Here is a 27120-nt window from a genome sequence, read left to right as displayed (position 1 = left end):
ATATACAAAAAAGCAAAGCAAAGAATCGGCCCCTGAAGTACAATGATGAGGGTGATAAAAGTCTTTAGAGATGAAAAGGTAGATTTGTAAAGTTTAATGAAATAGCAAAAGGATCAAGAGGGAGATATCTTGAGCTATTTTAGATACCATTTAGATTTTCAGCATTTTCACGGGTAATCATACCTTGGTCTCAAGCCTGACAGGAAAGAGCTTTAAAAACAAACAAACAGAAAAACACCATATATTTGTCTAATACAATCAGTTGATTTGCAATAGTATCTAAAAAATTAACAGTTCCTTTTATTTCATACTGATGTACTACTACTTATGGGGAGGGCATCCAGAATGTTGTCACAGGGTCTTCTGTGATTATGAAAGACATGAAGATATACACACCATCTCTTATTTCATGGAATTTGGCAACTCCATATCAGAAACGTTGGGGAGCCGTCTGGCTAAGCCTTGAAAGTAGGAATGGAAACACAATTCAAAGTGGAATGAAGGTGCTAATCTCTCCCAGGAAAGAGGAAATCGTTGGATTAAACAGAGATAATTAAGCCTAATTAGTGAATTATAAAGATATACACAAAATAAAAAAAAATAGTTGACTTACAGTAAATAAAAGAAAAAGCTATGTTAAAATGGAGAAAGTAATCATTTTCCTGGGCAAGAAAGAACGAATGCTTAGAAGTAGATTAAGAGTTTTATAAGATACCTAATTTGTTCTCTTAATGTTAAAATAAAATTGGAAACAAATTATGCCTACATCGAATAAAAATTATAATACTATATTCTATTGTTTCATATAAAGATTAATACATGATATTAGGGGGGAAATTTCATTAAATAGATCTAACATTAAAAGTAACACAAAATTTTTAAAAACTTTGCTTCCATCTTATATTTCCAGGAAAAGTGTTTCCTATTAATGAATACTAATTTCCTTTTTTCTTCCCTTCTTGAGACAAAAAATCCTAGAGTTCTAATTTATTTTAAAATAGAATCCTAAAAGTCTATGGGAACATGGAAACTATTTCATATATTTTCACGATTTCCTAACATAAGCACACTAAAATCAGTCAAATGAGGGGATGAGTGTTTCTTTTTACTGGAAAATATGTACAAAAAGGAGCTTCCATGGCCTCCTCTAAAACCCTTGTCGACCCACAAAAAAAGTTTCTTCTGTTTAGGCAATATTTCACGTGTTAATGTACAGCATTCCCCACAATACACAGACAAGATTTGAGTATGAAGTAATGTGCTACAGGCTGTCTATGAGGGTAAATGTTACCATCTTATGATCATGTAAGCTGTTTAGTCATATATCTACAAATATGGGCAACTAAATTTTTTTATGTACAGATGAATCACATAGTGTATATGTCACATTTTGTTACAGTTCAGGCCCGGCATGAAGGCTCCCAACTGTAATTCCAGAGCTTTGGGAGGCTGAGGCAGGAGGATCACTTGAACCCAGAAGTTTGAGACCACAGAAAGCAGACAATGTTGAGACTCTGTCTCTACAAAGAATAAAATTAGCCAGGCATGGTTGTATGCACCTGTAGTCCTAGCTACTTATGAGGCTAAGGCAGGATGATCCCTGGAGCCCAGGGGTTCAAGGTTGTAGCGAGCCATGATTGAGCCACTACACTCCAGCCGGGGCAACAGTGTGAGCCCCAGACTCCAGGAAAATAAATAAATACGCAAAATATAGTTGTCTCTGTTCTAAGGCAGAGGTGGTAGGTAAAGGATTAAATGCTGCCTATTTAATTGAGATTTTATCTTCCCTATGAGAGATTCTTACGAGCATTTATGTTTTCCTCATTTTGAGTGAGAACGTCAATCCCTCATGTTGCAAAATTGCAATGTACTCATTATCTACCTCACACACACTAAAAAAAATTTTCTGTCTTCACTTAACTTTCCATGTACCAATAGAGTAACCTAGATTTTAAAATGAGTCACATCCCACATTGAAAAAATGTAGGAAAATGGAATTTAAGAAAGCAAGCTTTCTACTCTAAGACATTTTTCTTTCAAGTTTACATGTTTAAACTGTGTGGAAAGTAAATTTTGATTCTGACAATTTAAGTTGTTTTGGAGGTATTTGGGCTATAAATGTTCATGCATGCCTGTTGATTTTCAAATCAGAAATGAATCTGAAAACTACGCGAATTAAAAATGGCACTTTAAAGCCCGCCATCTGAGTCATTTTTATTTTTTAGAATATTGATCCAATAGGACCTAAATGGTTTTATAACCTTTTGAAATCTATGGGTAATATTGTTTCTCATTTGGTTTCATACCACAGTTTCTTCTAAGGAACCTGAATGCACTTGGCTGCATACATACAAAATTCATTAATGATGTTTCTATCCTTTTATAATCAATTTTCCACAAACTGAGCTGAGCAATAACAGTTCCATCAGAAAAACACATGCTGTGAAACCTTTTTGTATGCTTTACTTTAGAGTCAAAAGGTTATCTTATTTAAGTTGTAAGAAACAAAATCTTGAAATCCCCTCTTTTTAATAACAATTATTTTACATATAAATAATACTTGATTTAAAATTATGCAATCCAGGTAGACATTAAAGGATGATTGAAGTGCAATCACTGACTTCTAAAACTAATCTCTAATACTATGACTTGGCAAATAAAATGCTTAACTTTTTAAATTGTTTCTTAAGAAGAATATACATATTCCTATGATTCCTATTATATATACAGTGTGTCTCCCTTAATCTCTTTTGCAATGATACCTTGATTTTAACATGAACATTTACATAAGAAAGTAATTTTCCTTTTTATAAGCCAAGAAGTGAGTTACAAGTATTTTCCTTAATAAAAGTTTATAAAATATTTACCTTGAAGCACTCTAAAAAGGAAACATGTAATTGTGGATCAAATCAGAGTTAAACTCCACTTGAAACCAGAGAGGATTATCATAAACATACCTTGTCCTTGGGATACTCCATAAAATTCAGCTGCTATCCTTGCCGCTTCCTTGCGGTTGCCTTTCACGATGTAGAAATGACTGAGGATTGCAAGGCTGATTTTCACAAAAAGCTTAAAACAGAACAGCGAAAGTATTGTAAAGTAGACATTGGACAATTGTTGAGCAAATGGCCGATTTTCTTCTAACACCGACATTGCTGCAGAAGAATCTGCGGCGGTCTTTAGTGAGATCCAAGTCTCAAATGTGCCTGGCTCTCGTCCGTGGTGCTCCTGAACAGCTGGTCCTGAGGAAAGAAAATATCAGCTGGTAATGATGCCTACAGCTCAAAATATTTATACCGTCCATAAAAGTTCTTCACAAACTCCTATTGGTCTGAAAATATTCCATGGAAGCAATTGCATCATGTGTAGCAAGGCTCCTGACTTTCCATTCTCAATATAAAATGACACTCCACCTCTGTGCTCCAAATTTCAAAATCCAGTTATTGAAATATATATGCATATTCTTTCCATTTTATATATGTAATTATCAAGAATTTGAAGACAGTGTATGGGGTTCCCATTGTTAACATAAATGATATTCATAAATCGAGTAAAGTTGTCTATCTCTTAAAGCTTTAAAAAGGCACTATTCTATTTGTAGACCATGAGCTAAATCAGCAAACAGTCCATAACTTGTACCTTAATGACTACTCATCAGATTAGCCAACTGCATTGTTTTTACTGTTTAGGAAAAAAAACATTTTTCTTACAAGTCATAATACACTGAAACTTCATAGATTAATAATCTGACACTGTTCTCTCATCGAATGAACACTTTTTAATAACTTGGGATGTGTCAAATGCTTTGCTAGATTTTGAAGAGATAAAAACAAGTAGAATGGTCCCGGCCACAAGAAATTCAAAGTCTAGTGAAGGAAATGGAACAGAAATAGATAGATATGAAGCCGGTAAGAACAGGTATTACGGGAGCACAAAGAGAAAGCACGTAATCCTGGGAGAAAAGACATATCCAGAATTATCAAGTGAACATATGCATTTCTTCAACACTGTCCAAAACCAAGCAAAACTATACTTTTAGGCCTATAATCTTTGTTGACTCCAGTCTGTTTTATTCATGGATGAAATGTATCTGTATATAGATATCCTTAGGCAAGTTATATTTTAAAAGAGAATAAATTATTAAGAAAATAACATAGAGCAGCAATATTTTGGCATTTAAGCCAAAAATGTTATGCCAAAATACAAAATATCATGTTATATAGGGAGCTTTGTTACATATTTCTATGACTGGGTTTGGGGCCTCTTGACAGTGATATTGCTTCCTAACTCATCTGAGTTCCAAATTAACAAGAAATAACAAACATAAGAAAATAGAAGTGGCCGTTCTTGGAATGAGGAGCAGACCCATAATTGGCCACCATGTAAGTGTTCTCTCCCTCGGTGTATCCATTTTATGCCAAGTATCTTTAACGATTTTGGACAGATTCACCTGACATATTCCAACACAAGGAGATAAGGCTGTAAAATAAATATGTCAAATAAAGCAGGCTGCTTCTTTCACCAGTGAATGAGGGCTTTCAGAAAAAATAATAATAACTAAATCAATATATTAGAAGGAAATTACCAAGCTTCTTATGAAAATGGCCCCTGGTTATCATTTCCAGAGGCCGAGTATTAGCTAGGCAGGCATTAGTTAGGCCCAGAGTGCTATTTCATATGTGCTTTGGGAATCAATGAAAATTAACTTCAAATAGAAGATTAACGAAATGTTCCTCTTTCTCACTACTGGTAAGACGGTGTCAGGTGAGTCAATACATGTGCCGATTCTTCTGCGGTGAGTCCTCCCTCCGGTGATGCCTGACTCCACACCAGAGACGTATGCCCCTGAACAGCTGGGCCATCACAGTGCTCTGAGTCACTGCAGACTTCCACTTCAGTGCTTCGGGATCAGAAATAAAAACCGCCTTAGTCACGTCTAAGTGCCCATCTAAGGTTTCACTCCTTTCTCTCTACCAGTAAGTGCTATTATAAATAATTGTCTTCTCATGAGCTAATCGGGAGCCTGGATTCTTTGGGGTTAAGAAACGGTTTCATTTCACTAAGGCTGCAATCATTGGTGCATTAAGTTTAAATCTTTCTAGCTTTACTAGTACAAAAAAACTACAGTACAATGCTTAGGATTTTATGTCAAGACATCAGGTTTTATTTTTATGAATTACTTGATTCCCATTGGTATGTTCTGTTGGTATACTTTCCCTCAGCAAAATTTACCATCTCTGAGTCTGTTAATTACTAAATAAAAATTAAGCCCAAATAAAACAACTCATAGCATATGAATTCGTCAAGTGGAAATTAGATGCTGTATTTTTCCTATTATAATCCCTTCCAAATAATACTATGAACAACTCTGTTAATATTTAAAAGACACATAATGACACTAAAAGTATTGTGCATCTATTTTCCTGGCATTTTCATTTCCTTAGGAAAATAAAATGTTGATTAGTCATTGAAGTGACTTATTCAGATAAATGTTTTTATAATATACCACGTTGAGAGACTGTGGTAGCCAGATGTAGTTAACATCTCAACTTTCCTAATCTTATTAGTTTCAGTCAATCAGTGTTGAAACCAAACTTAACATTGTATTATTAGAATGTTAAAACTGAATTAACATCATATTACTAGAATGGGTGATGTGAGAAAAGTTAAAACAAGAAAAATCATTTATTGAAGGTATACTGTATGCCATATGTATATATTTATTTATGAACTTATTTCATCTTGAGGGATGAGTATTATTATTCATATTTTAAAGATGAGGAAAGTGGGTCTCAGAGAACTTTAGAGACCTATAAAAGTTAATTATGAAGAACAGCACTATTTGAACACAGTTCTCACTAAAATACATGCTCAAGTTGCCTCTAGAATTTTCTATTTTTAAGCACTTACAATCTGAGCAAATACAACTCATATAAACAGAGATTAAGACAGAGTCACACAGATTCACAGACACATACACATATCCCTCCCCCCACACAGAAGAGATCATACAAGATTATATGTAATCAGAAACCTAAATTACTGGGGTAAGCTGCATACATGGTATGACAATGAAATGAGATGGCACTTAGTGTGCACTCACTAAGTGGGAATATAGAAAGGGGCTAATACAGGCTGGGCACGGTGGCTCACGCCTGTAATTCCAGCACTTTGGGAGGCCCAGGTGGGCGGATCATGAGGTCAAGAGATGGAGACCATCCTGGCCAGCATAGTGAAACCCCGTCTCTACTAAAAATACAAAAATTAGCTGGGTGTGGTGGCCTGCACCTGTAGTCCCAGCTACTCAAGAGGCTGAGGCAGGAGAATTGCTTGAACCCAGGAGGCAGAGGTTGCAGTGAGCCAAGATCATGCCACTGCACTCCAGCCTGGCACCTGGCAACAGAGTGAGACTCTGTCTAAAAAAAGAAAAAGAAAAGAAAAAGAAAGAGGGGCTAATACTGTTGGTCTCTTCAAAGCTTGAGCGGCTTCCACAAAAACAAGAGAGAAAGCTGGTCGGGCCCGGTGGCTCACACCTGCAATCCCAGGGAGGCCAAGGTAGGCAGATCACGAGGTCAGGAGTTGGAGACCAGCCTGACCAACATGGTGAAACCTTGTCTCTACTAAAAATACAAAAATTAGCTGAGGTGGTGCACTCCAGTAATCCCAACTACTTGGGTGGCTGAGGCAAGAGCACTGCTTGAACTCGGGAGGCAGAGGTTGCAGGGAGTCGAGATCGCATCATGGCACTCCAGCCTGGATGACAGAGCAAGACTCCGTCTCCAAAAACAAACAAACAAACAAACAAACAACAGAGAGCCAAGGAGGGTAGTCGAGAATTAGCATATTACAAAACACGGAGTGTTCAAGGTAGGGTCAAATGATTAATAACTATTAGGTTGGTGTAAAATTAATTGTGGTTTTTGCCATTGCTTTTAATGGCAAAAATCGCAATTACTTTTTCACCAATCTAATAAAAGATGATGATAAGGAAAAGGATATTGAGTTTGGCCAGAAGAAGCTCACTGATGACCGTCAAGTCTGTATGTTAATAAAATAATGGAGTGGGAATCAGGACATCAGTGTTAGGGGGTGATCCTTACAGAAACTTCTGAAGAACAAAGGCTCCCTGGCTTCCTCCTGCTGTCACTTTTCTAGACACTGTCTCTTTTTCTCACCCTTATGCAAGCATCAGAGGAGTGACTGTACGGCCAAACCCTGGGGCTCCCAACATTCCTCCTTTTGAGTCTTTTGCTCACTCTTCTCCTTCAGTGTCCCAGGGTACTACGTGAATTGTTGCTGTGTTTTAGGGACTTAGTTTCATGTCACTCAAAAGTTGAAGAGGAAAATGACTTTCAAATATAACCCAGATTAGCCATAAATTCCCTCTCATAAAAGAGAAAATTTCACTTCTAGAGATTACGAGGCTAAACTGTTTTGACTTAGCTACAGTATTGATCCAAGCTATTAGGTTGAAAATAGCAAAAGAATATAATAAAAATTGCCTGTTTCTAGTGCTTTCTGGTTGCTAAATCATAACAGAAGGGAAATACAGTGAGCCACCTGCAATGACCTTTTTCCATTTTTTGTTTGTTTTGTTTTCTTGAGACAGGGTCTTGCTCTGCCACCCAGGCTGAAATGCAGTGTCATGATCACAGCTCACTGCAGCCTCCACCTCCCAGGCTCAAGCAATCCTCCTACCTCAGTCTCTGGAGTAGCTGGGACTATAGGCGTGAGCCACTGTGCCCATACCTTTAAAAAAAAAATGTAATTTTTAATTCTCTGGTAGACATCTAAAGGCTCTAATTGCCTGTTTTTATTCTTAATATTTCCAAAAACAAAACTACAGGAACACATTTCCAACAGCAACGTTGCTAATGTTCAGCATAATGGCACACATGCTCCTAGCGCTGGAACAGGGTTGTGGAGGGTTATTTGTATATAGTAAATACAAACTCAGAAGTGTCATTTACCTGTAAATTTGAAGGCCAATGATGGCTGATAAAAGATAAGAAGAAAAATTATGTAAGTTATCACTGCTAATATATTCACTATTGCATTTAAAACACTACTGAAAACATAATCCTCATTTTTTCTGTTTTGTGAAATCTCATGAGAAAAAAAATAAAGGCAAATGAAGCTCTCAGATGTTCGAAATACATGTAATCTGAAATGAAAACAGCAATGTTTACACTTCAAGTTGAATTCCTTAAAGGGAATGAAAAACTAAATTTAGCCTTATCTCCATTCAGTAGATTCTGTTTATCTTCACTTACTCCAAAGTTGCACTAATGGAAATAGATACTTTATAAAGGCAAAACAAATTTTCATAACTCCTGATGCGGACTTAGAATGCTATGATATAATGCTTCTGTCACAGACGATTAATATATTCACAGCAGAACTATTGGCACTGATGTCTCAGGTTTCTATGAGGCATCCATAATTATTGATGAAGGATAAGCTCTCTTAGATATTATAATTATCATAATAATTATTATTTATAGTGTTGGCTGGGGAAAGCCTGGGTGAGAGCTAGTCTGTTTTGTTGGACTATCCTACGTGGGGGGAAATTCCTGTGTTTGGTCTCTAGCCACACTTGCAGTATCATGGAACAAAAGAGCAATTTCTGCTGGCATTATGATAACCTATAAAAAAGGTATTTAGCCACAAAAAGGGTCATTAACTTAGACTGCATCCAGGCTCTTTGGAGAATAGCACTAGCTTTCCCCCAAACACGGAACAGCCTTTATCCTAAAAATTGACTTCTATCAAACATCACATATTGAGATCTGCCCTAACTACAGATTGCTTTAGGTTAAACCACTTCTATTCATATATATGTTGTCCAGGAAAACTTGGCTGAAAGCTGGTAGTTCTGCATATATAAGAGTTTAAAAAATAGATTCCTTAAATTCTTATTATATGCCAAGCAATTTTCTGTATAGTTTATTAGAATGAAATGTTAGGAATTTGGTTTTTTGTTTTCTTGTAAACCCAGCATTTCTTTAAAGAACCATATCTTGCCCAGCTTCAGTCCATATACTTGACCTCCTGGCTCCAGAGAAGGACACTTGACCGAAACTAGCCAAGAAAGATATTTCCAGGACTTCTGCTGGAGTTCTGGAAAAGGTACTCATCGTCTGCAGGGGAGGCTGATTGCAAGATCTAAGTTTAAAGATGCTAGGAGAATAATTGACAGTAGAGAAATAGCTTGCCTAGGAATGAAGCCAATTAAATGAAAGCATAGCCAAGATTTGGAAAAGCAGCATCATGGTACCTTCATATGAGCACCTGGATCTATTTAGTTGCACCTGAAGTAGTTGATCTGACAATAATACAGATCTCACAGTAATTAGAAGTAATAAAGTCATTTTTGCTGTTATTAATCAAATCAATTTAAATTCAGTATTTCTCGCACTTGTACAGAAAAAACATCCTGGTATATTTACATTTTCTGGAGTACTTATAAAGAGAAATTATGGGATGGCCAAATAGGAACAGCTCTGGAATGCAGTCCTCAGTGAGAACAATGCAGAGGGTGAGTGATCACCACATTTCCAAAAGAGTTATTACTGACCATAGACCAGGAGATTCCTGGTCTGAAAAGTGCCACAAGTTTCCAACATGGCAGATTCAGCTGGCACAATAGGTCTCTGCACAAAAACTCACACAAATCTGGGCAGCCATTTCAGCTGGTGCCTGGAATGCCTGAGAGACAGAGCCACCCATTCAACTGAAAAAAAAGGGGGCTAAAACAGAGAGCCAGATAACCTGGCTCCATGGGTCCCACCCCGACAAAGTCCAGCAATCTGAAATGGTCTGATTGAGAGTTTCACAGCAAGCTCAGCTGGACCCGGGATGGTCCAGCTCTGTGGGGGGAAGGGCATCCACCATTACTGAGGCAGTCCACCACTACCGAGGCAGTCCACCATTACCAAGGCAGTCCACCATTACTGAAGCAGACTGACATTATCAAGGCAGTTCTAACTATACCGCTATGAACAAAACCACAAGGAAGTTCACACAGCAGCTGGGCAGAGCCCATGGCAGCTCAGCAACACCTTTGCTGGCAGACTGTGACTAGACTACCTCCTTGCTGGGCAAGGCATCTATGAAAAAAGGCAGCAGCATGTCAGGAACTTATAAATAAAGACCCACCTTCCCAGGACAGAGCACCTGGGAAAAAAGGCTCTTATGAGTTCTGCTGCAGCAGACCTAAACGTACCTACCCAGCAGCTTTGAACGGAACAATGGAGCTTACAGCTCAGCACTTGAGCTCCTCTAAGGGACAGACTGTCTCCTAAAGCAACTCCCTGACCCCGATATATCCCAAGAGACACTTCCTAAAAGAAAGCTCAGGCTGACATCTGGTGGGTATCCTTTTGGGACGAAGATAACAGAAGAAGAAACTGGCAGCAACCCTTACTGTTCTGCAGTCACTGCAGGAGATACCCAGGCAAGAAGGGTATGGAGTGGACCTCAGCAGTCCTATAGCAGAGGGGCCCGACTGGTAGAAGGAAAACTAAAAAAATGGAAAGAAATGACTTCATCATCAACAAAAAGGACACTCATTCAGAGACCCCATCTAAAAGTCACCAACTAAAAAGACTGCAGGTAGATAAATCCACAAAGATGGGAAGAAACCAGTGCAGAAAGGATGAAAACAATGAAAACCAGAACGCCTTTTCTCCTCCAAGCGATCCCAACTCCTCAAGGGAACGAAGCTGGATGGAGAATGAGTCTGATGAACTGACAGAAACAGGCTTCAGAAACTGGGTAATAACAAACTTCTTGGAGCTAAAAGAGCATGTCCTAACCCAATGAGAAGAAACTAAGAACATTGACAAAAGGTTAGATGAGATGCCAACAAGAATAAACAGCTCAGAGAAAAAAAATGACCCGATGGAGCTGAAAAACACAACTTGAAAACTTCACAAAGCATGCTCAAGTTTCAATAGCCAAATAGACCAAGCAGAAGAAAAGATATCAGAGATTGAAGATCAACTCAATGAAATAAAATGAGAAGGCCAGATTAGAGAAAAAAAGTGAAAAGAAATGAACAAAGCATCCAAGAAATATGAGATTATATGAAAAGACCTAATCTACATTAGATAGGTATACCTGAATGTGACGGAGAATGAATCCAAGCTGGAAAGCACTCTTAAGGATATTATCCAGGAGAACTTCCCCAACCTAACAACACAGGCCAATATTCAAGTCCAGGAAATACAGAGAACACCACAAAGACATTCCTCAAGAAGAGCAACCCCAAGGCACATAATCCTCAGATTCACCAGGGTTGAAACGAAGGAAAAAATAATAAGGGCAGCCAGAGAGAAAGGTTGGGTTACCCTCAAAGAGAAGCCCATCAGACTCACAGCAGATCACTTGGCAGAAACCCTACAAGTCAGAAGAGAGTGGGGGCCACTATTTAACATCCTTAAAGAAAAGAACTTTCAACCTAGAATTTCAAATCCAGACAAATTAAGCTTAATAAGCAAAGGAGAAATAAAATCCTTTATGAACAAGCAATTGCTGAGAGATTTTGTCACCACCAGCCCTGCCTTACAAGAACTCTGGAAAGAACCACTAAACACAGAAAGGAGCAACTAGTACCAGCCACTCCAAAAACATACCAAATAGTAAAGAGCATCACACAATGAAGAAACTGAGTCAACTAATGGGCTAAACAACTAGCTAGCATCAAAATGGCAGGACCAAATTCACACATAGCAATATTAACCTTAAATATACATGGGCTAAATGCCCCAATCAAAAGACACAGACTGGCAAATTGGATAAAAAGTCAAAACCTATCACTGTGCTGTATCCAGGAAACCCATCTCACATGCAAGGACACACATAGGTTCAAAGTAAAGAGATGGAGGAGGATTTACCAAGCAAATGGAGAGAAAAATAAAAAAATGAATAAAATAAATAAATCAGGAGCTGCAATCCTAGTCTCTGATAAAATAGACATTAAACCAATAAAGATCAAAAGAGACAAAGAAGGGCATTATCTAATGGTAAAAGGATCAATGCAACAAGAGGATCCCTAAAGATCCTAAATATATACACACCCAATACAGGAGCACCCAGGTACATAAAGCAAGTTCTTAATGACCTAAAGGGACTTAGACTGCCATACAATAATGGTGGGAGACTTTAACACTCCACTGTCAATATTAGACAGATCAACAAGACAGAAAATTAACAAGGATATCCAGGACTTGAACTCAGATCTGGACCAAGTAAACCTAACAGACATCTACAGAAGTCTCCACCCAAAATCCACAGAATATACATTCTTCTCAGCACCACATCACTCCTACTCTAAAACTGACCACATAATTGGAAGTCACTACTCAGCAAATGCAAAAGAATGGAAATCATAACAGTCTCTTAGACCAGAGTACAATCAAATTAGAATTCAGGATGAGGAAACTAACTCAGAACTCCACAACTTCATGGAAACTGAACAACTAGCTCTTGAATGTTGACTGGATAAACAATGAAATGAAGTCAGAAATAAAGATGTACTTCAAAACCAATGAGAACAAAGATACAACATACCAGAATCTCTGGGACACATTTAAAGCAGTGTCTAGAGGAAAATTTATAGCAATAAATGCCCATATGAGAAGCAAGGAAAGATCTAAAATCGACACCCTATCATCAAAATTGAAAGAGCTAGTGGAGCAAGATAAAAAAAAAAAACTCAAAACCTAGCTGAAGACAGGAAATAACTAAGATCAGAGCAGAACTGAAAGAGACAGAGACGCAAAAAACCCCTTCAAAATATCAATAAATCCAGGAGCTGGTTTTTTCAAAAGATCAACAAAATAGACAGACCAGTAGCCAGGTTAATTAAAAAGAAAAGAGAGAATAATCAAATAGATGCATTAAAAAATGATAAAGGGGAAATCTCCACCAATTTCACAGAAATACAAACTACCATCAAAGATTAATACAAACAACTCTATGCACATAAACTGATAAACCTGGAAGCAATGGATAAATTCCCGGACACTTGTACCCTCCCAAGCCTAAACCAGGAAGAAACTGAAATCCTGAATAGACTAATAACAAGCGCTGAAGTTGAAGCAGCAATTAATAGCCTACCAACCAATAAAAGCCCAGGTCCAGATGGGTTCACAGCCAAATTCTACCAGACCTACAAAGAGGAGCTGTACCACTCCTTCTGAAACAATTCCAAACAATCCAAAAAGAGGGAATCCTTTCCAAATCATTTTTTGAGACCAACATCATCCTGCGATCAAAACCTGGCAGAAACTCAACAAAAAAAGAAAAATTCAGGCCAATATCCATGATGAAGACAGATGTAAAAATCTTCAATAAAATCCTGACAAACCAATTGCAACAGCACATCAAAAAGCTTATCCATCATGATCAAGTAGGCTTCATCCCAGGGATGCAAGGCTGGTTCAACATATGCAAGTCTATAAATGTAATCCACCACATAAACAGAACCAAAGACAAAATCCACATGATTATCTCACTAGATGCAGAGAAGGCCTTTGACAAAATTCAACAGTCCTTTATGCTAAAAACTCTCAATAAATTAGGTATCGATAAAACGTATCTCAAAATAATGAAAGCTATTTATGACAAACATACAGCCAATATCATACTGAATGGGCAAAAACTGGAAGCATTCCCTTTGAAATCTGGCACTAGACAAGGATGCCGTCTCTTACCACTCCTATTCAATATAGTATTGGAAGTTGTAGCCAGAGCACTCAGGCAAGAAAAAGAAATAAAGGGTATTCAATTAGGAAAGGAGGAAGGCAACTTGTCTCTATTTGCAGACAACATGGTTGTATATTTAGAAGACCCCATTGTCTCAGCCCAAAATCTCCTTAAACTGATAAGCAACTTCAGCAAAGTCTCAGGATACAAAATCAATGTGCAGAAATCACAAGCATTCCTATACATCAATAACAGACTTAAAGAGAGCCAAATAAAGAATAAACTGCCATTCAGAATTGCTACAAAGAGAATAAAATACCTAGGAATATAACTAACAAAGGATGTAAAGGACCTCTTCAAGGAGAACTACAAACCACTGCTCAACAAAATAAGAGAGAACACAAACAGCTGGAAAAACATTCCATGCTCATGGTTAGGAAGAATCAATATTGTGAAAATGGCCATATTGCCCAAATTAATTTATAGAATCAACACTATCCCCATCAAGCTACCTATGACCCTCTTCACAGAACTGGAGAAAAAACACCTTAAACTTCATATGGAACTAAAAGAGAGCCCTCATAGCCAAGACAATTCTAAGCAAAAAGAACGAAACTAGAGGCATCATGCTGCCTGACTTCAAACTATACTACAAGCCTACAGTAATCAAAACAGCATGGTACTGGTACCAAAACAGAGATATACACCAGTGGAACAGAACAGATGTGTGGCATTGCCACACATCTGCAACCATCTTATTTTTGACAAATATGACCAAAACAAGCAATGGGGAAAGGATTCCCTGTTTAATAAATGGTGTTGAGAAAACTGGATAGCCAAGTGCAGAAAGCAGAAACTGGATCCTTTCCTGACACCTTACACTAAAATTAACTCCAGATGGATTAAAGACTTAAACATAAGACCTAATACCGTAAAAACCCTAGAAGAAAACTTAAGCAAAACCATTCAGGACATAGGCATAGCTAAAACACCAAAAGCACTGGCAACAAAAGCCAAAATTGACAAATCGAATCTAATTATACTCCAGAGCTTCTGTACAACAATACAAACAATCATTAGAGTGAATTGGCAACCAACATAATGGGAAAAAACTTTTGCAATTTACTCATCTAACAAAGGGCTAATATACAGAATCTACAATGAACTAAAACAGATTTACAAGAAACAAACAAACCAACCCATTCAAAAGTGGGTGAAGGATAAACAGACACTTCTTAAAAGGAATTTATGAGGCCAATAAACATATGAAAAAATGCTCATCATCACTGGTCATTAGAGAAATGCAAATCAAAACCACATTGAGATACCATCTCACACCAGTTAGCATGGCGATCATTAAAAAATCTGGAGACAACAGATGCTGGAGAGCATGTGGAGAAATAGGAACACTTTTACACTGTTGGTGGGCGTGTAAACTAGTTCAACCATTGTGGAAGACAGTGTGGGGACTCCTCAAGGACCTAGAAACAGAAATTCCCTTTGACCCAGCATTACTGCATATATATCCAAAGGGTTATAAATCATTCTATTATAAGGACATATGCAAAGTATGTTCACTGCAGCACTGTTTACCATAGCAAAGACCTGGAACCAACCCAAAAGCCCATCGATGATAGACTGGACAAGGAAAATGTGGCATGGAATACTAAGCAGCCATAAAAAGCAATGAGTTCATGTCCTTTGTAAGGACATGAATAAATCTGGAAAGCATCATTCTCAGCAAACTGACACAAGAACAGAAAATCAAATACTGCACGTTCTCACTCCTAGGCAGATGTTGAACAATGAGAACACGTGGACACAGGAAAGGGAGCATCACACATTGGGGTCTGTTGCGGGGGAATAGGGGAGGGACAGCATGGGGTAGGAAGGTTACAGAGGGATAACATGGGGAGAAATGCCAGATATAGGTGACGGGGGGGGGAGGCGGAGGGGATGGAAGCAGCAAACTGAGGGAATGTGTTCTCTTTCCAGGTCCGTGAGGGGGTGTAGTTTTAAGGGCAAGAATTTCCCAGTGCCATGCCCTACTCCCATCTGTCTCCATCCGGGAGATTTAAGATTTAACAGTTTATGTTTGAATTTCATGGTCATGGGAAGGAACTAAAAATCATCACTCCAGCAGAAGTTCTAAGGAACTACTTTTACCGGCCCAGGGTCTTGGAGAAGGTGGGGGGTCCTCCCGGGATAAAAGTCCATATCCACACATCTGGCTGGATTTCCCCTCTGGAATCCCCTTCCACACTCTTCATGGAAGTCTTTCCTCTTCTCCTTTCTTCTCTTTTCTCTACCTAAATAAAATCACCTTTCTGCAACACTTCTTGTGTCCAATATTTACTTTTATGAGTATATGGCACATCTGCAGGGGTCCCATTGCTTATTCTTTAAGAGACTGGAGACCAAGAACCCACAACATTCTCTCGGGGGAGCTGTTTGCTTCACCAGCACTCAAGAAAAATCCCAGTTACTATACCACATTACCATGTATGTACCTATGTAACAATCCTGCATGTTCTGCATGTACCCCAGAACCTAAAGTGCAATAAAATATACATATAAGAGAAAGAGAGAAATTATGAAGTGGGTATCATTATCCCTTTTGTACAACAGATGAAGAAACAGAGAATTAAATAAGGTAAGGAATTTGCACAAGATTATACATCTTGAAGTGGAAGTACTGAGATTCCGACCCAGGTTTTTGGACCTGCAGTGCCTCTCAGGTTATTATTCAGATGTTAGAGTTGAAACATTGATAATTGCATAGTTTAACCACTGTCCTGACTTAGCCACACCCTGTGATCTACAGCATACATTTGTGCCCTGTGTGGGTTATAAATAGTTGAGTATGTCACTGGGTTGAAGCTGATGTGTCTCACCCAAATCTTCTATGACGAAGCATTCGTTCTAACCATCTCATTTAACTAACCACACATTTAAAAGACTATTGAAAGAGAAACCTTCCAGTGACATCATTTTGAAGATCCAAAGCATGGGACTACATTAGCATTAGAAGTGAAATGATGCCACAGTAATCTTTCCGGTGCTTCCAGGAATAGCTTTTTTTTTTTTTTTTTTTTTTTTTTTTGAGATGGAGTCTCTTTCTGTCACCCAGGCTGGAGTACAGTGGTGCATCTTGGGTCACTGCAATCTCTGCCTCCCGGGTTCAAGTGATTCTTCTGCCTTAGCCTCCCGAGTAGCTGGGATTACAGAGGCGTGCCACCAGGCCTGGCTAACTTTTGTATTTTTTAGTAGAGATGGGGTTTCACCATGTTGGCCAGACTAGTCTCAAATTCCTGACCCCAGGGGATCCCCCTGGCTCAGCCTCCCAAAGTGCCAGGATTACAGTCTGTGAGCTACCACATCAGGCCCAGCATAGCAATTTGATCAGCTTTCTTTTACATGTGTACGAATTAATAATGATGATTTCTTCTAAGAGGTAAAATGTATCATTTACCCTGAAATGTGGCCAATTGGTTAATATAATTGGGGTCTATGAGGACCTGTTTAGGATTCTGAGATTACAGTTTCTTTAATAACATAAGTACTGCCTTATGCACATGCATTTAAAATCTACTTTTAACTCCAATTATACGTTTTAGAGGAAAAAATTGTATTTTAAACATGTTCTTGTTAGACTTATAAATTTAACATTTTATATATAACATGAGCAATATTAACATATAGTTCACCTTTCTCCAGCAATTTATCCAATCAACTTAGTACTCTTCATGCCTCCATTTGCCAGTTCCCTCTGATCCCATAGAATATGAGCAAAGGGAGCCTCAGCACATGTCTGCTGGGGCTGCAGGAGTCACTCTGGTGACCGGTACACCACTCAGCCTCTGCCTAGTCCCTGCTAGCTCTGGTGCTTCTATCCTGGAGGAAGCAAGATAAGCACTAGCCATGCACTGGCTGGAATATTCACATCTTCATACTTGCAGGCAATAATAGAAACCTGGAAAGTGGGAACCTGTCGGCTTTCTGGGTAATTCAGCATCTGACTGAGTCCCCTCCCTCCCCCTCATTCCTGCTGCAGCCAGGTGAGCAGGCAGCAGAATTTATTCTTCCAATTGTGTATAGAAGACAGAAAATGAGCTGGGCTTCATATTTTCCTTGTTAAACTTAATAGGACAAAATATTGAAAAGGATACTACATATTCAACCTTGCTCTAATTTCAAATATCTTATCCAGTGTGGTAAAACATAAACTAAATTCAAACATTGCCTCTACCACAGATGTGAAACCTTGGATGATCTGGTAACCTCCCTGCACCTCCACTTCCTTATCTGTAAAGTTTCCATGTTGGGAGGTTTAAATGCAATAATTCATATGAAGCACTCCATTTGCCTGCACCGTAAGAGCTCAGCAAATATTAGCTACGTTGTAATGATTACTATTACTTTGTTATTTAAGTTATTTAAATCAGAATCTGTTGCATGCTAGGCACTGAAATTTTACTGTGTACTTGTCTAGTGAAATGTCCAGCTTCCAACAGTACTATACTGACTGCCTACTGTAGACATGCAGCTATATAAAGGAAATCCATCAGCCCCCCTCTCCTGTTAGGAAATATGTCCATTTCTACAATCAGAATTCATGGCCAATGTTATATATAAAACAATGATGTACTTTTTGCTCCATGGTATGAAAGAGAGCTGTAACTTCTTAAGAAATTTATTCATCACAAATATTCTGAGTAATTTTATCTCCGCAGGCTTTATAACAAAGTTACTCAACAATTTGATATATCCTGGGAAGACAGCAGATATTCTGGGTTTTAGAAGTAAAACGTATCCCACACTGGCATGCACAGCTCCTGATTTAAGAAATCAAGCCTCTGGAGCTGTGAAATCTTACCTGAAGATGTGATTGCTGCATGATAAGAAGAATAGTAACAGCAAATATATTTTGTTGTATATTACTGCAACCCTAATCCAACCCATGAATTAACTGAAGTTTTACCAGTAGGGAAATGAAGACAATGAAAACTATATGGCCAGCTTAAAGGCTCGGCATTTGCACTGATGAGCATCTAGCAGCTGACATGCTGTATGTCCCAGGATAATCAGGACAAGTCAGCAGAAAGTTGTAGGCAGGCAGGGCAAGGTCTTTAGAAGAACGAGTTGCTCTAGTTGTGAGCCATGTGAACTTGGGCAAGTTTCTTAATCCCTCTGAGCCTGTTTTCTCAACTATGAAAACAGGATAATAGTTATATTATAGACCCACTGGAAGAGTGTATGAGAATATGCTCTGCATTTTGTTTAATTTCCTTTTAAAGGCAACCCCTGAACTCATGATCCCCTGATTTTATCCCCTTTTCTAAAATAAGCAAGCCCACCCCACAGTAGTTTCTCAAACTCCAGCTTACCGCTGTAACTGCAGCTTACTGCTCTGCGTTGCAAGTCAAGATATGACTCCTTCATTTACACACATCTCTTGAGCACCTCTCGTGTGCCAGGTGCTGAAGGACACACAGCAGTGTGGGGATTACAGCAGTGAGCAGACAGGCGAGGACTGTGCTGTCATTGTGTAAAACTCATCAGCCAGGACTCGGAGCAAGGAAAATATCCAGTTTTTCAAGCAATCAACTTTCTCTCTGACTTTCTCTCGATTCTGAATTTGGTTCTGCTCTTTCCTTTATCTACATGCCAGAATGTCAAATCAATAAAAAGTTGAGTGAAGCCTTTATTTGTCCACCAAACTCCGCATTAGTTTAGTGTTTATATTCTCTCCTTGTCTCTCTCACTTGGTCCATGAACAACGAACAATTCTCAAGCTTCTATTTTTCTTTCCAGTTACATTCTGGCTTCAATTTTTTTTTTTTTTTTTTTTTTTGTTTTTTTTTTTTTTGGTAACTGCCTCCCAGCTTGGCTTGCTCACACTTTCCACGTAGAATCCTTTGGGGAGCTCCCCCATGTGGCCTCTATCTGTAATATCACCAGAAGCAGTAGTGGGCTTTGGCAGTGGTTTTCAAAGGCCAACAAAGATGAATATGCATTACAGTGAGGTCCATGAAACCAAGATCAGACTTTTCTTGTGTATGGCAAGGGAAGGCAGACTGCACAAGAACACTGAAGGGACTGCACTCTTCATCCTCTTGCATTTTTATCCCATAAATTTGGCAACTCGTACATGGAGAGAATGAAAGCTCTCCCCCTGAACAAGTGAGGAAACATTCGTGAGGAACCTAATGGGGTCAATAGGTAAGCACACTTTGCCTGTGTTTGACTTGCGGAGAGTCTCTTCAGTTTACCAACCTTGCTACTCAAATGAGCACATTTTATATGTACCTAATTTTTGTGCAGTGGTTTATTACAAAGACCATTTGCAGCATGTTAAAGGGGCCTGGTTATTTATTCTAGGGTTATATGAGATTATGCTGAAGGCATCCCTGCTCACATATGAACATCTCTAGAGAGGCAGCATTGCCTCTGGAGTCAGAGCACCTTGGTTTGAATCTGAACTCTCCTACTTCTCCTACTGTGACCTCAGAAAGTTAATTAACCTTTCTGTTCCTCCATTTCTTAATTTGTCAAATGTTAATAATATAATAACTATCTCAATAGACTGTCAGAATGATTACATAAGTCAGTACTTAAAAGTATTTGGAATAGTGTCTAGTACATACTAAGTACTTTATATAAATTTGTTAAATAAATAAATTTTGAAATAACAAAATATATGACAAATAAAACCAACTCATGAAGACCAAGTTGGAAGAGGACGCCTGGTGTGTAGCTCGGTGTAAGAAACTCCAATAACATAGCTATATCCTAAATTTAAATATGAATGTCCTCTCATTACCCACAAGAAATTAAAATTCAAAGGAATCCTGAGCATGTTCATAAAAGATATATTCATATCAACCAAAACTGAAAACAACTCAAATTTTCATCAAGAGGAAATAAACTACAGTATATTTATATAACATAATACAGTAGAACAATGAAAGGAGTAAGCTACAGATACGTGCAAAATGTAGCTGAATCTCAAAAACTTACTTTGAGCAAGAGTATATGATTTCTTTTATGCAGTTTAAAGTCAGCAACATACATATATGATTAGTGAAATTAAAGGACATTGCTGGGGGGTGGGATGAAGTTGGAGGTTTGACTAGAAGGGGAAATGTAGTAACTGTCCAGGAAGATTGGAACATCGTCTGTCTTTCAGTGATGGTAACATGCTAATACACATCTGGGGGGAAAAAAACCTCATAAAATGTTCGTTTAAGATGTGTGCGTTCTACTCTATGTAAATTATACTGCAATAAAATAAAAACTATACTGCAAAGATAAATACATCTTCAGTTCTAGTAATGGTAGACTAGTTAATTCAGAACAAACCTCCCATTGGAGACAATGATTTCTAGATGCATTTCTAGATGGTAGAAATTAAACCATGTTTCTAGTTGCATCTACAAGATATAAAGAAAGTGAGAAAACAACGAACCAAGAATTCAGGACAAAAAGAAAATCTAGAGAGGAGAGCATGGACTCTGAGATCACATTTTTTTTTCAGCTGTCTTTTTGTTTTACTTTTTAAATTTTATTATTATTATTTCATTTTAAGTTCTGGGATACAAGTGTAGAAGGTGTAGGTTTGTTAAATAGGTAGATGTGTGCTGTGGTGGTTTGCTGCACCTATCAACATATAATCTAGGTTTTAAGCCCCACATGCATTAGCTATTTGTCCTAATGCTCTCCCTCCACTTGCCCCCCACCCCCAATGGCCCTGTGTGTGTTGGTTCCCTCCCAGTGTCCATGTGTTCATATTGTTTAATTCCCACTTATGAGCGAGAACATGAGGTGTTTGGTTTTCTTTTCCTGGGTTAGTTTGCTGAAGATGATGACTTCCAGCTTCATCCATGTCTCTGCAAAGGACATGATCTCATTTTTTATAAATGCATAGTATTCCATGGTTTATATGTACCACATTTTCTTTATTCAGTCTATCATTGATGGGCATTTGGATTGGTTCTATGTCTTTGCTATTGAATACAGTGCTGCAATAAACATACATGTGCATGTGTCTTTACAGTAGAATGATTTATATTCATTTGGGTATATACCCAGTAATGGGGTTGCTGGGTCAAATGGTTTCCAGGTCTAGATCCTTGAGGAATCACTACACTGTCTTCCACAATGGTTCAACTAATTTACATTCCCACCAAGAGTGTAATGGTGTTCCTGTTTCTCCACAGCCTCATCAGCATCTATTATTTATTGACTTTATAATAATCACCATTCTGACCGGAATGAGATAGAATCTCATTGTGGTTTTGATTTACATTTCTCTAATGATCAGTGATGTTGAACTTTTTTCATATGTTTCTTGGCCACATAAATTTCTTCTTTTGAGAAATGCCTGTTCATATACTTTGCCCACTTTTTTGGGTTTTTTTCCAGTAAATATGTTTAAGTTCCTTGTAAATTCTGGATATTAGACCATTATCAGATGGATGGATTGCAGAAATTTCCTCCCATTCTGCAGGTTGCCTGTTCACTCTGAGGAGAGTTTCTTTGGAGGTGCAGAAACCCTTTAGTCTAATTAGATCCCATTTGTCAACTTTGGCTTTTGTTGCAATTGCTTTTGGCATTTTTGTCATGAAGTCTTTGCCCATGCCTATGTCCTGAATGGTACTGTCTAGGTTTTATTATAGAGTTTTTATGGTTTGGGGCTTTATATGTAAGTCTTTAATCCATCTTGAGTTAATTTTTGTAAAAGGTATAAGGAAGGGGTCCAGTTTCAGTTTTCTGCATATGGCTAGCCAGTTTTCCTACCACCGTTTATTAAATAGAGAATCATTTTCCCATTGCTTGTTTCTGCTGGGACCACTTTTGCTCCAGCAACATTTACTATGAGGAAGAGATGGCAGAGAGATAAAGCAATCCTCAAACGGTCTCTTCAGGAAAGGGAAAATAAAAGCTGAAGAAACAGGCATACCAAGATTGAGGACCATGGTAAAACAGAGTGCTGCACACTTAGACTTGATATCCAGGAAAGCTGAAATCTAGCAGTAAGAATGAGTAAGCCAAACATACGCGAGCCCCTTCAATGCCTTTCCCCTACGTGGACGAGACAATTTTAATCCCTGAAATTGGATTAAGGTGATTCAAGACTGCTAGTGCCCATAGGCACCTAACAGAAAGAAACGATGCTCTCTGGAGGAAGGTGATGTTCTAGGCCCTACATTTTTCTGTACATATTTTTCAAACAAGTTTAGGATTCATTCAAAAATAGTAAGGAAACACACAGAAAGACCTATCAATATGAACGAGAACTAATACAAACAACAGATACAGACCCATAGGTATTTCGGATGGTGACATTTCTGGAAATAAATGTAGCAAGTATTTTGTTAAGATCATAAAGATTGAGGTCAAAATTTAACATTTCAGCAGAAAACTGGACTCTTTAAAAAGAACATCACAGATTTAAAGCAAAAGAAAAAAATGAAAAGAAAAAACCTAGAACTGAAGAACACAGGATGTGAAATCAGTAACTCAGTGGTGCATCAGCAGATAGGTGTGGCTCAGTTAGCATCTCCGAAGATGTCCGGAGAAACTATCCAGGATGAAAGAGACAGAAGCAATGACAAGAGGAATTGAGGATATAATTTGAAAACCTAACATATATTTAATAGAGGTCATAGATTAAATAAATGGCCAGCGGCAAAACTGGCTAATGTAATAGCTGAGAATTTTGCAAATCTAATGAAGGATATCAGTCCAAACATTGAAGAAGCCCAATGACTCCCAAGCAAGCTGATTAAAAATAAAAACCTGGTACATGCTGAGGAGGCAGGGTCAAAATGGCCAAATAGAAGCAGAGGCATCTGGAGGCTGCTGGAGGAATAAAAAAGCCATAATAAGCAGGTAAAGCCTTCAGCGGCAACCAAGGTATCCAGGTTCTCATCAAAAGTGACTAGAAGGCTGAAGTGACCCACGGAGAGAAGGGAGAGCAGTGTGGTGTGGCGGCCCACCTGAGAGCCACACGGGGATGGGGAACCCCCTCCCCCGAGCCAAGGAGACAGTGAGTGCACTACCCAGCCAGGGAAACTGCTTTTTCCACAGAACTGTGCAACCCACAGACTGGAAGATCCCACTCGAAAACCCATGCTACCAGGGCCTAGTGTACCAACCCGGGAGCAGCACACAGACTCTCCACAGGCCTCTCAGCTGGAATCTGCTTAGGCCTAGCAAACTCCCAGAGGGAGGGGCGACCAGCACCAGCTGCCTAAGACTTTTGAGCTCCTTGGGGGAGGGGCAGCAGCCAGCACTGGGACTAGCAACTACCTAACACGCTAAACTCTCTGGGCCAGGGAAGGGCAGCACCCATTTTCATAGCTCCACTTTTCCACTGCTGCAGCCAGGGAGGCTGGACATCTTGTTCCCAAGACTTGTCCCCACAGCCCAACACACCAGCTGTGGCAGTCTGCGGCCAGAGTGCGTCTTCAGGTCTAACCCTGACCCATCCTTCCTCAGTGGCAGGGCTTCCCTGCAGGATCTCCAATAACTGAAGCCGAAGGCTCAGGGACAGAATTCCAGATCTCCCTAGGCCTGAGCCCCTGGGAGGAGGGTTGGCTGCAGTCTCTGCAGACTAGCAGACTTAGCCTCTCCTCCTGGTAGTTCTGAGGAATCCGGGCAGCCCAGAGGAGTGGAATTTCCAACAGCAAAACACACCCTCTCCACCAAGGGACAAAGTGCCTTATTAAACGGGTCCTGCTCCCCATGCCACCCAACTGGGTGAGACCCTCCAACAAGGAGTTGTCAGATATCCTATACAGAAGCGATCCTACTGGCTTCGGGTTGGTGCCTCTCCAAGTCAGAGGTCCCAGAAGAAGGAGCAGGCACCCACCTTTGCTGCTCTCCAGCCTCCTTGAGTGACATCTCCAGGCGTGGGAGTGAATCAGATAGCATAGGGCCTGGAGTGAATCCCCAGCAAACTGCAGCCGCCCTACAGAAGAGGGAGCTGACTATTGAAAAAAAAACAAAAACAAAAAGTGACAACAGAGAGTGACAACAACAGTGTCAACAACAACAGAAAAAAGGTTCCCACAAAAATCCCATCCAAGGGTCAGCAACGTCAAAGACTAAGACTAGACAAACTCATGACGATGAGAAAGAATCAGCGAAAAAATGCTGAAAACCCAAAGGCCAGAGTGCCTCTTCTTCAAATGACTGCAACGTCTCTCCATCAAGGGTGCAGAACTGGGCAGAGGATCAGATGAATGAATTGACAGAAGTAGGCTTCAGAAGATGGGGGAAAAACAAACAAAAGAACTACGATGAGCTAAAGAAGCATGTTCTAGCCCAATACAAAGAATCTAAGAACCTTGAAGATAGGTTAGAGGAATTGCTAACTTGAGTAACCAGTTTAGAGAGGAACATAAGCAAACTGATGAAGCTGAAAAACACAGCACGAGAACTTTGTGAAGCATACACAAGTATCAACAGTTGAATTGACCAAGTGGAAGAATGGATATGAGAGTCTGAAGACCGTCTTACTGAAACAAGACATACAGACAAGAATACAGTAAAAAGAATGAAAAGGAATGGGGACAAAGTCCCTAAGAAATATGGAACTTCATAAAAAAACAGAACCTATGATTGATTGGAGTACCAGAAGGAGACAGGGAGAAAGGAAACAAGCTGGAAAACACACTTCAGGATATCATCCAGGAGAACCTCCCCAGCCTAGCAAGACAGGCCAACATGCAAATTCAGGAAATACAGAAAACACCATTAAGACATTCCATCAGAAGATCATCCCCAAGACATATAATCAACAGATGCCACAAGGTCGAAATGAAGGAAAAACTGTTAAGGGCAGCCAGGGACAGAGGCCAGGTCACCTACAAAGGGAAGCCCATCAGACTAACAGCAGACCTTTCAGCAGAAACTCTACAAGCCAGAAGAGATTGGGGACCAATATTAAACATTCTTAACAAAAATAATTTTCAACCCAGAATTTCATATCTAGCAAAACTAAGTTTTATAAGCGAAGGAGAAATAAAATTCTTTCCAGGCAAGCAAATGCTGAAGAATTTCGTTACCACTAGGCCTGCCTCACAAGAGCTCCTGAAAGAAGCACTAATACAGAAAGGAAAAAACAGTATCAGCCAATGCAAAAACACACCAAAATATAAAGACCAATGACACTATGATGAAACTGCATCAACTAGTGTTCACAATAACCAAATAGCACCACCATGACAGGATCAAATTCAGACATAACAATACTAAAATGCATATGGGCTAAATGCCCCAATTAAAAGACACAGACTGGCAAATTTGATAAAGAGTCGAGACCCATCACGATCCTGTATTCAGGAGACCCATCTTATCTGCAAATACACACAAAGGCTCAAAATAAAGAAAAAGAAAAAGAAAGAAAGTTGGGGCTGCAATCTTAGTCCTTGACAAAACAGACTTTAAACCAACAAAGATCAAAAAAGACAAAGAAGGGCATTACATAATGGTAAAGGGAACAATTCAACAAGAAGAGCTCACTATTCTAAATATATATATATTCAATACAGGAGCACCCAGATACATAAAACAAGTTCTTGAGACCTATGAAGAGATTTAGACTGCCACACAATAATACTGGGAGACTTTAACATCCCACTGTCCGTATCAGACGGGACAACGAGACAGAAAAGTAACAAGGATATTCAAGACCTGAACTCAGCTCTGGATCAAGAGGACCTAGTACACATCTATAGAACTCTCTACCCCAAATCAGCAGAATATACATTATTCTCAGTGCCACATGGCACTTATCCTAAAATCAACCACATAATTGGAAGTAAACACTCCTTAGCAAATGCAAAAGAACTCAAATCATAACAGTCTCTCAGACGACAGTGCAATGAAATTAGGACTCATGATTAAGAAACTCACTCAAAAACCACACAATTTGATGAAAATTGAAAAACCTGCTCCTAATGACTGCTGGATAAATAATGAAATTAAAGCACAAATCAAGTTCTTTGACACCAATGAGAACAAAGAGACAATGTACCAGAATCTCTGGGATACAGCTAAAGCAGTGTTAAGAGGGAAGTTTACAGCACTAAATGCCCATATCAGAAAGATCTCAGATCAACACCCTAACATCACAATTAAAAGATGTAGCGAGGCAAGAGTAAACTAATCCAAAAGCAAGCAGAAGACAAGAAGTAACAAAAATCCGAAAAGAATTGAAAGAGGGACACAAAAATCCCTCCAAAAAAAATCAACGAATCTAGGAGCTGGTTTTTTGAAAAAATTAACAACACCGATAGACCACTCACTAGAGCTAGACTAATAAAGAAGAAGAGAGAGAAGAATCAAATAGACACAATAAAAAATGATAAAGGAGATAGCACCAGTGCTCCCACAGAAATA

At 39.0% G+C, this 27120-nt stretch overlaps 1 protein-coding gene across 4 annotated transcripts in view; it reads right to left on the bottom strand.

The window, feature by feature from the left end:
- ASB5 (ankyrin repeat and SOCS box containing 5) overlaps nt 1-27120 on the bottom strand; it is a 115815-nt gene that overhangs the window by 59513 nt on the left and 29182 nt on the right. For 2 of the 4 annotated variants that reach the window (XM_078366230.1, XM_078366229.1), the window contains 2 exons: nt 7971-7995; nt 2958-3242 (listed from right to left, as the gene is read on the bottom strand). In XM_078366230.1, the coding sequence (XP_078222356.1) occupies nt 2958-3242; nt 7971-7995 (310 nt within the window). The remainder of the gene's footprint in view (nt 1-2957; nt 3243-7970; nt 7996-27120) is intronic. The other 2 variants (XM_078366231.1, XM_017970131.4) reach the window with 1 other exon arrangement.

The sequence above is a fragment of the Callithrix jacchus genome, chromosome 3 (assembly GCF_049354715.1).
Source record: "Callithrix jacchus isolate 240 chromosome 3, calJac240_pri, whole genome shotgun sequence".
Lineage (NCBI taxonomy): Eukaryota > Metazoa > Chordata > Mammalia > Primates > Cebidae > Callithrix > Callithrix jacchus.
This window is presented reverse-complemented; position numbering and strand designations above follow the sequence as displayed.